Source organism: Kogia breviceps, chromosome 4, assembly GCF_026419965.1.
Source record: "Kogia breviceps isolate mKogBre1 chromosome 4, mKogBre1 haplotype 1, whole genome shotgun sequence".
NCBI lineage: Eukaryota > Metazoa > Chordata > Mammalia > Artiodactyla > Physeteridae > Kogia > Kogia breviceps.
The window spans coordinates 176606132-176619987 of NC_081313.1; the positions used below are offsets into that span (position 1 = coordinate 176606132).

Genomic DNA, 13856 nt, shown 5'->3' on the forward strand with positions numbered 1-13856 from the left:
CTGGCGACTTGTCTGTCCCCGTCCCCCCAGTGCTGGCCACTCTTTTCCCTGTTTACTCTCCCCCCACCCCGAGCACGGTCTCCACCCTGCAGCTTCAGACCAAGCGTGTGTATCCAGCTGCCTCCTGGACACCCCCATCCCCCATGCACCCCAGGTTCAGCTCAGCATCTTTGCTCCCCAAGCCTCATCTCAGCGATGCCCTACCTCCCACCCGGACCCCCAAGCCAGCCTCCTGGAGTCACCCAGTGGTCCCCTCCCCACTTCCCTGGACGTCACCCCTCGCTCTGTCCCTACTGTCTGTCCTGGACGCCACCCCCTTCTGCCTCCACGCTGTCCCGTGTTCTCTCTGTGGCCAGAGGGATGCTGCCCTCTGACCTCAGGAAGCCATCCTCTGCAGCCCAGGGGTACCTCTCCGATTTGGGGTCTGCAGCTTCTGCCACAGCCCGGCCGCAGCCCCGAGAGGGCGTTTAACAGCACTAGGCAACCACAGCTTGCAAGATGTCACCCCGTGCACGGGCACAGATGCGTCGGAGATGCTGGGAGCCCACGTGTAGACTCTCAACAGCGCTGGACGCCACGGGGAAGGGGCACCCAGACAGCTCGTACCTCCCACCCACCATCCCCACCCGTTCTCTCCAGACACCCGGCAAGGGCCCTGCTTCTCCGACGCGCTGCAGGCCACGTGCCAGGCTCAGTCCAGTGGCGGCAAGGCGGTCACCAGGGCCGAGTGCTGTTGTGGGGGTGGGCGCGGCTGGGGCCCCCACTGCGAGCTCTGTCCCCTGCCCGGCACTGCCACCCACAAGAAGCTGTGCCCCCACGGCTCGGGCTACACCGCCGACGGCCGAGGTGGGTGGCAATCTGTTGGCGGTTGTGTGTCTGTGCTCCAGCCGGTGGTAGAGCACGGGAGCCGGTGTGGGCATCTCTGTGCTGGCAGGTGTGTGGACCAGCGTGAGCCAGAGCCTGTCGGTCGCTCTGCGTGTGTGCATGAACTTGGGTGGGATGGGGGAGCAGGTGTGTGAGCCAGCGTGTGTGCGTGTGTCCTTTGTTCTGTGGGGGGGGGGGCTTGTTAGTGAGCGTGCGACTGGTGTGCGATGCTCGTGCGTTCATCTCTGCTTCCATGTATGTGGACGGGGTGCCCTGAGACGGTGTCGCTGATGAGGCTGTGGTGTGGGTGTGTCTCCACCACGGGGATTCTCAGCGTCCGGTGGAAGGAGTGTCGTTCGCCTCAGGGTGGGGTTCACGGTGGCCAGGCCGCCAGCTCTGGGGTGCCGGGAGGGGAAGCAGAGGCTGGCCTTGCCTCCAGGGAGAGGGCTGGTGGGCCCGAGGGAGGCGGCATGCCCTGGTGACCCGGGGGGACGTCCCCAGCCGAGCCCTGCTTGTCCTCAGACGTGGATGAGTGCCGTGTGCTCCCTCACCTGTGCCCCGATGGCGAGTGCGTCAATAGCCTTGGCTCCTTCCGCTGCCACTGCCGGGCTGGGTACGCGCCTGACGCCGCTGCCACAGCCTGCGTGGGTGAGCCCCCTGCCCCACCCCCGGCGCCTCTCCACGCAGCGCCTGGCACACCCCCCCGTGAGAAAACCGAGACCAGAAGCAGAGCATCCTTGTTTCTTCCCTCCACCCCCAGCACTTTCCTCCTGTTATCTGGTGCATCCTAAGATTTTTCAGTCACGTTGTGTAGCAGGTGTTCATCTAAGTCAGGGGCGGCAAATTCCTGCCCAAGGGCTGAGTCCAGCCCTCCGCTTATCTTTGTTAATAAAGTTTTATTGGCACACGGCCACGCCTATTTGTTTCCTAACCCTCTGTGGCTGTTTTCCTGCTACAGAGGCAGGGTTGAGTAGCTGGGATTGAGACTGTCTGGCCCGCCAAGCCAAATGTATTTACTCTCTGGCTTTTTACAGAAAAACAACAACAACAAAAAAGCCAGTTCCTTGTGTAAGCCCACAGATTCTGGATAGCTGGGATCCGGGAAGGAGGCCTCAGCAGGGTGGGGGTGGGGACCCCAGCCCCTGAGCCCCCAGGAATGTCTGACTGACCCTCCTGAGTGCCGCGTCCCCTCTAGATGTGGACGAGTGCAGCCAGGCCCCCACGCCATGTCCCTTCCTCTGCAAAAACACCAAGGGCAGCTTCCTGTGCGCCTGCCCCCGAGGCTACCTGCTGGAAGAGAACGGCAGGATCTGCAGAGGTGACGTCCCTCTCTCCCCACCCGTGCGCCATGGGGCTGTGTCCCTGTCCCCTTCAGGGACATCTCACACCCTCCCACTGCATGGGGTCGGGTGCTCTCTCCAGGGTGTCTCCCCTGGGAAGCCCCCAGTCCCGGCGGGCCCCGCCCTGACCCGCTGGGACCCTCTGTGCTGCAGATGTGGACGAGTGCTCCTCCAGGCAGCACAACTGCCAGTTCTTCTGCGTCAACACCATCGGTGCCTTCACCTGCCGCTGTCCCCCTGGCTTCACCCAGCGCCACCAGGCCTGCTTCGGTGAGTCCCCTCGGCCCTCGCGGCTGGTGCTTGGCCCCAGCCTTCACCAAATAAGTGGCAAACGCACAGTGTGTGCCAGACATCGGGGACACAGGGGTGATGAGAACAAAGCCCTTGCTCTGTCGCTGCTTATGTCCTGGTGGCAACTGGTACCTCAGTCTCCTTCCTTGCCCTAGGGACCTGGGGGGACACTCTCAGGAGTCTCTCTGACCTTGGCCCAGGACACCTACCCTCGCCCTTGACCTGCCGAGTCTCTCCCAGAGGGCCTCCCCAGGGTGCCCCCAAAAGCTGAGGGGCTCACGCAATCCAACCGTCACTTCTTAGTGTCTTGTGACCTGGGAGAACCAGACCTCCCCCAAGGGCTGAACCTAGACACGGGTGGCTTCATTCAGGCTCCCACGAATCCACTCAGCCAACACCTACTGAATACCTGTGTACCAGGCAGTGCTCTAGACCAGAGCTCAGCAGACTCCAGCCCCCAGGTCAAGCCCGGCCCCCCCCCCCCCCGCTTGCTTTTGTCAATAAAGTTTTATTGGCACACAGCCATGCCCATGCATTTACATATTGTCTGTGGCTGCTTTTGCTACAACAGCAGAGCCAAGTAGTTGCAACAGAGTAAAAAATATTTCCTACCTGGCCCTTTATGGAAGCAGTTTGCCTCTTCCTGTTCTAGACCCTGAGGGCACAGCAGTTGAACACACGGGTCAAGCTTGCTGCCTCATGAATCATCCCTTCTGCCAGGGAATGACTAGAAACAAACATATATTACCACTGTAGCATGTTAGAAGGTGATGTGGGACATGAAAGAAAGAAAAAGTAGAAAGCAGGGGAAGGCAATCAGGAGGGCTGCAATATAATTCTATTTTTTAAGTGAGATATAATTGACATGTAACATTATATTGGTTTTAGGTGTACAACATAATGACTCCATATTTATGTATATTGCGAAGTGATCACCACAATAAGGCTAGTTAACATCCATCATCACATAGTCACAAAATTTTTCTCTTGTGATGAGAACTCTTAATATATACTCTCTTAGCAACTTTCCAACATACAGTACAATATTGGTTTTTTTTCCTTAACAGATTTTTAAATTTAAATTTTATTTTATATTGGGGTATAGTTCATTTACAATGTTGTGTTAGTTTCAGGTGTACAGCAAAGTGAATCAGTAATACATATACACATATGTATTCTTTTTCAGATTCTTTTCCCACATAGGGTTATTACAGAATACTGAGTGGAGTTCCCTGTGCTATACAGTAGGTCTTCGTTGATTATCTATTTTTGTGTGTGTATATGTTAATCCCAAACTCCTAATTCATCCCTCCCCCTCAACTTTCCCCTTTGGTAACCATAAATTAGTTTTCTAAGTCTGTGAGTCTGTTTCTGTTTTGTAAATAAGTTCATTTGTATCATCTTTTTAGATTCCACATATAAGTGATATCATATAATATCTGTCATGCTCTGACTTACTTTGCTTAGTATGATAATGTCTAGGTCCATCCATGTTGCTGCAAATGGCATTATCTCATTCAATGCAGTATTTTTTTTTTTTTTTTTTTTTTTTTTGGCTGTGTTGGGTCCTCATTGCTGTGCACAGGCTTTCTCTAGTTGTGGCGAGCGGGGGCTACTCTTTGTTGCAGTGCGCGGGCTTCTCACTGTGGTGGCTTCTCTTGTTGTGGAGCACGGGCTGTAGGTGTGTGGGCTTTAGTAGTTGTGGCATGCGGGCTCAGTAGTTGTGGCTCCTGGGCTCTAGAGCTCAGGCTCAGTAGTTGTGGCGCACGGGTTTAGTTGCTCCGTGGCTTGTGGGATCTTCCCAGACTAGGGCTCGAGCCCAGTGTCCCCTGCATTGGCAGGTGGATTCTTAACCACTGCGCCACCAGGGAAACCCTCAATGCAGTATTATTAACCACAGTCACCATGCTGTACATTACATCCCATGACTTATTTATTTTATAACTGGAAGTTTGTAGCTTTGACCACCTTCACCCCTTTCAATCACCCCCCAAACCCTCCTCTGGCAACCACAAGTCTGTTCTCTGTATCTGTGAGCTTGGCTTTCTTGTTTTGTTTTTAGATTCCACATATAAGTGGGATCACACGGCATTTGTCTTTCTCTGTCTGACTGATTTCATCTTAGCAAAATACCCATGAGGTCCAACTATGTTATCACAAATGGCAGGATCGCCTTCTTTTTCATAGCTGAATAATATTCCAGTGTACGTATATAACATATTTTCTTTATTCATCCATCTTTGGGTACTTAGATTGTTCCCAGGTCTTGGCTATTCTGAATAATGCTGCAGTGAACATAGGGGTGCAGATATCTTTTCAAGTTAGTGTTTTCATTTTCTTTGGATAAATACACCCAGAAGTGGAATTGCTAGGTGGGCTGCAGGAATAATGGCAAGCCTCACTAAAAGGAGAAAGATTTGAAGGAGGTGAAGGAGTGAGCCATGTGCATATCTGTGGGAGGAGTGAGCATTGCTAGCCACGAAATGACTGGCATTTCTCCTTTTTCTGTACAGTCAAGTTATTTTCCCTCTTTCCTAAGGTGAGCACACTTACTATGGCATTTGTGTGTGTGCAGCTGTATGCGTGTGCACACAGAGGCTTAGAAGCCCCATGTCCCGATGCCTCTTGTACCCAAGAGAGGTTCCAGGTTTCCACTGGGATGTGCCTGGTGTCAGGAATCTCCATACTCAGGGCTTCCCTGGTGGCGCAGTGGTTGCGAGTCCTCCTGCCGATGCAGGGGACATGGGTTCGTGCCCCGGTCCGGGAGGATCCCATGTGCCGCGGAGCGGCTGGGCCTGTGAGCCATGGCCGTTGGGCCTGCGCGTCCGGAGCCTGTGCTCTGCAATGGGAGAAGCCACAACAGAGAAAGGCCTGCGTACCAAAAAAAAAGAATCTCCATACTCAATAAAGAAGATGTGGTGTGTATATATACAGTGGAATACTACTCAGCCATAAAAAAGTATGAAATAATGCCATTTGCAGCAACATGGATGGACCAAGAGATGATCATACTAAGTAAGTCAGACAAAGACAAATACCATATGATATCACTTGTATGTGGACTCTAAAATATAACATAAATGAACTTATTTACAAAACAGAAACGAACTCACAGACATAGAGAACAGACGTGTGGTTGCCAAGGGGGAGGGGATGGATGGAGTGGGAGTTTGGGGCTAGCAGATACAAACTATTATATATAGAATGGATAAACAACAAGGTCCTACTGTACAGCACAGTGAAGTATTGATATATTTAGTATCACTCAATAAACCATAATGGAAAAGAATATATTTAGGTATAACTGAATCATTTTGCTATACACCAGAAACTAACATAACATTGTAAATCAACTATACTTCAATAAAATAAATTTTTAAAACTTAAATCTCCATAGTCAAGGAAGCCTAAATTAGGGTTCCCCCTAGAAATGTATGATTCATTCTCCATGACCCCAATCCCAATGCAATTTACCACCATGGGCCATGACCACCATAGCAATGTTGCCTGATAACCAGGCCTGTCTTAGCTTGGGCTGCCATGACAAAATATCATAGACTGGGTGGCTTAAAAAACAGACATTGCTCATAGGCTGGAGGCTCTAAGTCCAAGATTAACATGCTAACAGGGTCAGGTTCTGATGAGGGCCTCTTCCTGGCTTGCATACGACCACCTTCCTCCTGTGTCTTCAAGTGGTAGGGAGAGAACAAGAGTAAAGCTCTTTGGTGTCTCTTCTTATAAGGGCACCAATCCCATCAGGAGGGCCCCACCCTCATGACCTCTTCTAACCCTAATCACCTCCCAAAGGTCTCGCCTCCTAATACCATCACTCTGGGGGTTAGGGTTTCACGTGGGAATTTGGCAGTGGTGGCATTGGGGGTGGGGCAGGGGGACACACACATATTCAATCCATAACTCTGGCTGACATCCCACAATTGTCAGGTTTCCATGAGGACAGAGTGCAACACTTACCCCAGGTCATTTTCCCACAGAGAAGGAAAAGGGGTTTTGTTAATCTTTTACTCTTAGGTTGAGCACTGTCCCAGTGCTTCATGTGATTAGGTTAATTTAATTCTCACAAAACACAATGAGGTAGATATTATCATCTCCATGCTACAGCTGACAAAACTGAGGCACAGAGAGGGTAAGTTGCTTGCCCTACGTCACACAGCAGTGAGGTGGTAGAGATGAGATTCAGAGTCCTATATGTGCGTGATCTCAAGCGTTTGTGACAGTTCTGAGAAGTGGGAACTGTTATGGATCTCCTTTCACAGAGAGGGAAACTGAGGCTCAGAGAGGTTAAGATTTGCCCAGGGGGCTTCCCTGGCTGTCCAGTGGTTGAGACTCCGTGCTTCCAGTGCAGGGGCTGAATGTTCAATCCTTGGTCTGGGAACTAAGATCCCGTAAGCTGCATGGTGCAGCCAGACAATATGTGTGTGTGTGTGTGTGTGTGTGTGTATATGTAAAAGATTTGCCTGGAACAGTTGATCAGGTGGTAGGCCTGGTATCGTGGTGCCTGACATGAACCCCCTAACCAGCAGGTGGCCCTGCCCATTCTATGTCCTCTGCAGACAAGGACGAGTGCTTGGCCCAGCCTGGCCCATGTGGCACCCGTGGACATTGCCACAATGCCCCAGGCAGCTTCAGCTGTGAGTGCTATCAAGGCTTCACCCTGGACAGCTCAGGCCATGGCTGCAAAGGTAGAACTGGGCTTTGGGTGAGGTCTAGGCCCTGGGGGTGGTCCTGAGGGCCGCCTGGCAAGCCTTCTCTCCTCTCGGCATCTCACAGATGTGGATGAGTGTGATGGACCTCATCGCTGCCAGCACGGCTGCCAGAACGAGCTGGGGGGTTACCGCTGTGGCTGCCCCCAGGGCTTCACCCCACACTCGCAGTGGGGCCAGTGTGTGGGTGAGTGGTGGGGGCTGAGAGGAAACCGACGCCCCACCAGAATCTGTCCAAAGCGGGCGACTGGGAACCACCCCCATGGCAGGATGTTGTGATAAGCACAAGTACCGCAAGGTCCGATGGGGTGGTCTGGAAGGTAGTTAGTTCCCTGCTGCTGGGCAGGCTGGGGAGTCAATGGTCTGCAGAGTCAGCCTGGCGAAGTGGTGGCCGTTTCTTAGGGAGTGATGGTCTGGAGGGCTCAGTGGAGAAAGATGCTGAGATGGTATCTGTGATCACTGGGAAAGGGGTGCTGGGATTGATTAGTGACGTCTGCCATGGCTGTGGCAACGGAAATGGGTGCATGCATGCTGCATCTTTTGTCATAGCTGTTGCAGCCACCCTTGGTTTGGGGGACTAGCCTTCTGCCTTCCCTCCAACCTTGCCCACCGCACCCTTCTGTTTGCTGCTCCGGGGCCTCCCAATGACAGCCTCGTCCTCACCACCTCTCTTTGTTCCTCCTCTGCAGTCTGGCCTTCACTCTGTACCCATGTAGGGACCGCTCTCCTGCATCCTCTCCATCACCTCTCCTCAGATTTCGCCTTCCACCTCCTCTGCTCTGGGCACCACTGCCTGCCCCTCCTGGACTCTCCACCCACGGCCTCTGTGACTCGGCTTTCCCCTCCCTCCCACTGCCTCGGCACTGCCTTCTCTCCAGCTCCTCCTCCTGTCCCTCCTGGTGGGTCCTCAGCTAAGTTCTCCGTCTTCTCCTCTGTCCCTCAGCATTTGTCCCCTGCGGACCCCGCAGACCATTCCCTCAGCTGCCAATCCCTCCTTCTCAGCCTGCTCCACATTAGTTACTCATTCATTCCTTTGGCGACGGTTTGCCCAGGACCCGTGGATGCGGCAGTGAGCCGAGATCAGACTCCATCCCTGCCCTCCCATTGTCCAGTCTTTCGGGGGAGACAGGGATTAATTAGACCAGTGGTTCCCAACTGGGCACCGTTTTGAAGTGTCTTGGAGACATTTTTGATGGTCACAGCTGGGCGCTGGGGTGCTCCTGGCATATCTAGTGGGTGGAGGCCAGGGATACCGCTCAACACCCTGCAGTGTGCAGGGCGGCCGCCATCGCAGAGAATGAAGCGGCCCCTAATGAGGATAGTGCCGAGGTGGGGAAACCTTGTTCTAGACCATCCCACCGTTTAACGTTCCTGGGAAGTTTTGAGAAATGCTTTAAAGGAGGATTACAGGATGGGGTGGGGTGGGGCTGGGGGGCGGATAAGGGAGTGTAGGGGACAGCAGACCTAGTCCAGAGGCTCACCGGGAGCTTGATGGAGGTTTTGACGTTGGCCCTGGGCTCTGAAGGAGGAACCAGAGTTGCCACGTGGGGACGGGAGGGTGCATGTGGAGGGATCTGGAGATGCGAAGGCTGTCCCCTGCCCCTGCGCCCGTCCTCCCCCTCCCCCTCCACAGACAAGAACGAGTGTGTCCTGTCCCCCGCGGCCTGCGGCAGCGCCTCCTGCCACAACATGCTGGGCGGCTTCCGCTGCGTCTGCCCCTCTGGCTTTGACTTCAACCAGGCCCTCGGGGGCTGCCAGGACGTGGATGAGTGTGCGGTTCGGGGCGGCCCCTGTAGCTACAGCTGTGCCAACACCCCCGGCGGCTTCCTGTGCGGCTGCCCCCGAGGCTACTTCCGGGCTGGGCAAGGGTGAGGGGTTTGAGCGGGGTGGACACAGACACCCAAACCCTGAGAGTGCACGCATGCACACACACACACACACACACGGGCCTGTGCACACGTTCATGTACATACGTGTGCATGGAGAAATGGGTGCAGGGGACTTCCCCGGTGGTCCAGTGGTTAAGACTCTGCGCTCCCACTGCAGGGGGCGTGCGTTTGATCCTGGTCGGGGAACTAAGATCCCACCTGCTACACACGCCGCGTGGCCAAAACAAACAAAAACAAAAAAGAGAAATGGGTGCAGAGGCCCAGTGGCACCTGTACCTGTGCACACACAAGCTCACAGCCCACGTGGAGTAATTGTCCTGTACGTGCTTAGTGCAGGATGCACGCCTCCCTGTAGTACACATGAGTGTGTGTGAGGCTCACACCTGTGCCAACATGCCCGCGCACCCTCATTCATACATCCCAACGTGCACATGCGTGCAAGCGCCTGTCAGCATCCAGGGTGCACGCAGGCTCATACACGCATATGCCCCTGGGTACACTCAGGTATATCCTACACCCCTGCATGCATGCAGGTTCACACCTACACCCAGGAAAGCCAAGGGATGCACACACACACACACGTGTAGGCACATGCAAATCCACACTGGCACCTTGGTACACTCGTAGTTGCCCCCACGGGCAGAGTGGCTCCAGATGGAGTGTAAGGGGTGGGAGGGTGGTAGGGGAGGTCCCATCAGCCTGGCCCTGAACACTTGCCCACCCCTGTCCTGGCCCAGGCACTGTATCTCTGGCCTGGGCTTCAGCCCTGGACCTCAGGATGCCCCAGATGAGGAGGAGCTGCTCTCACCCGAAGCCTGCTATGAATGCAAGATCAACGGCCAGCCCCCTCGTGATCGGCCACGGCGCAGCCCCCATGGGGACTATCAGGTGCCACGGGGAATGCACTGGGCGTGGGGCACAGTGAGTGGCAGGGACAGCCAGGGAACCGGTCAGGGGTAAGAGGACCGGGCTCCATGTCACAGCTTGTCCCCTAAGTCATGGTGCCTTTCTGGGTCTTCCTGTACTCCCTCAGCCTGAGGATTCCCCTGGGAGCTCTCTGGGGGACACAGGCCCCCAAACACCCCACCTTGCTCCAGATGAGAAGTCAGGCACCTCCCGCACAGGCCCTGGGTGTGATGCCTCCCGTGGATCCCTTCCATGGAGCTTCAATGCAGGAAAAATGCCTTGGGCCCCCCAACCCTGCCTGCACCCTGGAACTTGTCACCTGTCACCTCCTGGCTGGCACAGCCCTCCCTCAGAGCCCCTCTGGATTTGGCACCAATAGCGCTCAGAGCAGCTAGCTTAACCCCTTCCATCATCCCCTTTCTTCAGACCCTCTGCACCTCTTTCCTGCACCCACAATGCTCCTGGAGCTATGCTCAGGCCTCCTGAGCCCTCCTTGTATCTCCCCCACCCCACCCGCCGTGCTCTCAAGAACAGCAGAGCAGTCCTGTGGTTTAGTCCCTCTGTCCCCTGGGGCCACTCCAGCTATGACCCTGACCCCACCAGGTTGTGCAGGGAGGGCAGTTTTGTCACAAATTCAGCTTGCTTGTCCTTCAGCTGAAAAGTCCCTGATGCCACTGCTGGCTGGTCTTGCCACTATCCCCCAAAGAATCTGAAAGCTAAACACTTATTAAGCACCTGCTGGATACACGTGCTGCTCCAAACATTCTGCATTCATTCACAACCTCTCAATGTTTACGACAGCCCTGGGAGGTGTAGGTACCACTATCATCCTTATTTTACAGATGGGGAAACTGATGCTCAGAGAGGTTAGGTCACATGCCCAAGTTATAGAACTAAAAACTGGCAGAGCAGGATGGCAGTCATCTTGGGCCCCTCTGCAGCCACCACCTTCTGAGGTCATTACTTTGTGTAATTTCAAAAAAAAAAAAGATCACTGAGCACAGAAGCCATTACCCACATCTGGAACCAAACTCCTTCACTCCATAGATTTTACTGAACACCTACTGTGTGCTGGACTCATAGTGAACAACCAAAAAAATGGAGCAACAGTGAACAACACATAAAACACACACACACAAAAAAAGTCCCTGTCCCCATAGGACTGATATTCTAATAGAGAGACAGACAAGAAATATGTAAAACACATCATATTTTGTAACACGTGATAAGTATGATACATGATAAATGCTATGGGGAAAAAATGAAGGCAGAAGTGGGACAGGAATGCTGGGTCTGAGGGGGCTCTCAATATTAGATTATCTAAATATGAATGTTCCTTTGCTTTCCTTTTCCTTCTAGTTGTTTCCCCTTTCTGGGAAAAAGAGTGTGTGTACATATTATTCCCATTGTTACCGTTATTTTTGTAAGCATCACAGGGATAGGGCCCAGTGTCTGTCAGGTTTGCCACTGTGTCACCAGCCCTTGCTACTCAGTAAGAGTGAGTGGAGAGGCATGAACACAAGCAGATCGGGGCAGAGGCAGGCTGGGTCCTGTGGCTTTGCCTGCAATACCCACAGATTGCCAGCAGGTGTCAGTAAGAGCACACGTCTGAGCAACAGTCCTGGTGAAGGGCTGGGAAACAAGAATAGTTTTCACTTTCATGCAACAGCAAAACACTCCATCAGCATGTAAATTAGGCAGAACAAACAGCTCTGCCCAGAGCAAGGGAGAAGAAAGCACAGATAACCTCCTGTGGGATTGGATACATCACCCAGCCCCTGTCAGCCTGCCTTTGAGGTTTGCTGGCTTATTCAGGGCCCTGTCCGGCTGCCAGGACCAGGAAGCATTCCGAGGAGCTCAGATAAAGAGGGGTTTGTCATCTGCAGACAGGGGGGCTCTCAGAGAGCCCAGATGCAGGAAGTGCAGCCGGCCTCCAGGAACCGGATAGCTACTGGGCAGCTCCTCTGTATGGCCCAGCAGGGTCTTGTGTTTATCTCACTGTGTCTGGGGCTGGCTCGTGCTGCAAGGCCCTTGGTCATAATTCCAGCCACCCCAGACCACCTTTGAGTGACCTTGGGTGCTTTGGGGCCAGATGCCATCTGACTGCCTCCCAGTCTCGGTATCTGAGGGAAAATTCTCCATTTCCTCCACCAGGCTGGCAGGGATCGAACTAAGGCCCCTCAGTTGAAACAAGGGGTCTGGAGTCAGCCTGTGAAAAAGTTTCCTTTCCACCTGGGAACCAGCCTCCACCTCCATCCTCTACTATAGGCCAAGCTGACCATTGGCCTTGTGGGTGGGGAGGGCTAGACAAGAGTCAAGGGCAGGGAGTGGTCCGTGTTTTCCTCCATTTTAAAGATTGCCTAAAATTCTCTTGGCCCCCTACCCACCGCATTCTGATTTCTCCCAGCCCCTGCCATCATCCACCTGGTCTTTCTCCCCAGGCGAGCCTGGCCAGCCTTGATTCGGAGGCTCCGCTGACCTTGGGCCTGAACCTCTCCTGCCTGGGCCGGGCCGAGCACATCCTGGAGCTGCGGCCGGCACTGGAGGGTCTGTGGGGCCGCGTCCGCTACATCATTGCCCGTGGCAACGAGCAAGGTTTCTTCCGCATGCATCACCTCCACGGCCTCAGCTCCCTGCAGCTGGGGCGTCGGAGGCCGGGGCCTGGAACCTACCAGCTGGAGGTGGTGAGCGTGGCTGGGGCCTGGGGCACCCAGCCTGAGGGGTGGCCGGCAGGCCGGGCCTTGCGGCTAAAGGTGCAGCTGCAGCTGCTGTAGTCCAGAGGCACCCACGCCTCCCACCTGGCCCCAGGCTCCTCCCCCAGCCCGCTTCTCAGACTCACCACCTGGGCACCGCCCCGCCCCTGCCTCCTTCCACAGGATGTCACTCTGTTTGCTACACCCCTGCCCCCCCCCCGCCCCCGGAAGACCCTTGCCAAGCCCTGGCATCGATGGGCCCCGAGGTCCCTATGCGGTCCTCCTCTCCAGAGGCGGGAGATACTAGAGCTGGGAGGGATCGATCCCCGGTGGCAGTGGCCAACCAGGTGGAACCCCAAAACTCAGGAAGAGCAAAATGCTATCCTATGACCTCAAGCGAGCCCAGCCTCTATCCGAGGGACCCCACCATTCGGTGTTTCCTGGAGACAGCTGGCAGCTGCTGTGGCGTGCCCCCTCCACTTGAACAGCCAGAGTCAAGGAGGGCCCTGGGTTTCACTGTATCTGGTCAGTCTCAGGCTTAAATTTCTGCACTGCGTGGGGGCTCAGCCCTGGGGGTTGGTGGGACATGGGAACAGGTGGCTAGAGTGGGCCTAGGGCTTGTCCCTCCCAGCAGAAGGGCCCACAGGGCCCCAGCCAGAGTTGCTGACATGCAGCCATGTTCATTCCCACGGGGAGCTGGGCTAGGGTTCTGAGGATGCTTTTCTATCAGGAGCAGAGACAACAATAAAGTTATTTGGGGTTAAGTCTGTCCCTTGGCAAGTTCTGGCAGTAAGTAGACGCTGCCCTTGACAGGGCCGGGCAAGACTCATGTGGCGGGGGAGCAGGAGGCCCCAGGAGGGCAGCAGCTTTGGAAAGGATGTACTTCCGCCTAGGGTTCTGACGAGAAAAAGTGCACGGGAGAGGTGGGTGAAGACCATCCTGCACCTGGGGGTGGGGGACACCATCCCAGGGTGCCGGTAAGTTCTGCCAGCTTCAGGCCTCGGAGTCTGGCACAAAGCCAGGCTGCAGGTGGCAACCATTGGATCCCTTGTGGGTTCACCATTACTGATAATAATGGTTCATGATTCCTGTCCCCATACTATGTACCAGGCACCATTCTACGTATTGTACAATTACTGACCCATTCAGTCC

At 54.6% G+C, this 13856-nt stretch overlaps 1 protein-coding gene across 1 annotated transcript in view; it reads left to right on the forward strand.

Moving 5' to 3' along the window:
- Window positions 1-13468, forward strand: part of FBN3 (fibrillin 3) — a 61963-nt gene extending 48495 nt beyond the window's left edge. The window contains 9 exon segments of the mRNA XM_059063025.2: window positions 640-846; window positions 1387-1512; window positions 2060-2182; window positions 2358-2474; window positions 7067-7195; window positions 7284-7403; window positions 8850-9084; window positions 9843-9993; window positions 12453-13468. Of these exon segments, the coding sequence (XP_058919008.1) occupies window positions 640-846; window positions 1387-1512; window positions 2060-2182; window positions 2358-2474; window positions 7067-7195; window positions 7284-7403; window positions 8850-9084; window positions 9843-9993; window positions 12453-12785 (1541 nt within the window). The 3' untranslated portion in view covers window positions 12786-13468.
- The last annotated feature ends 388 nt before the right edge of the window (window positions 13469-13856 follow it).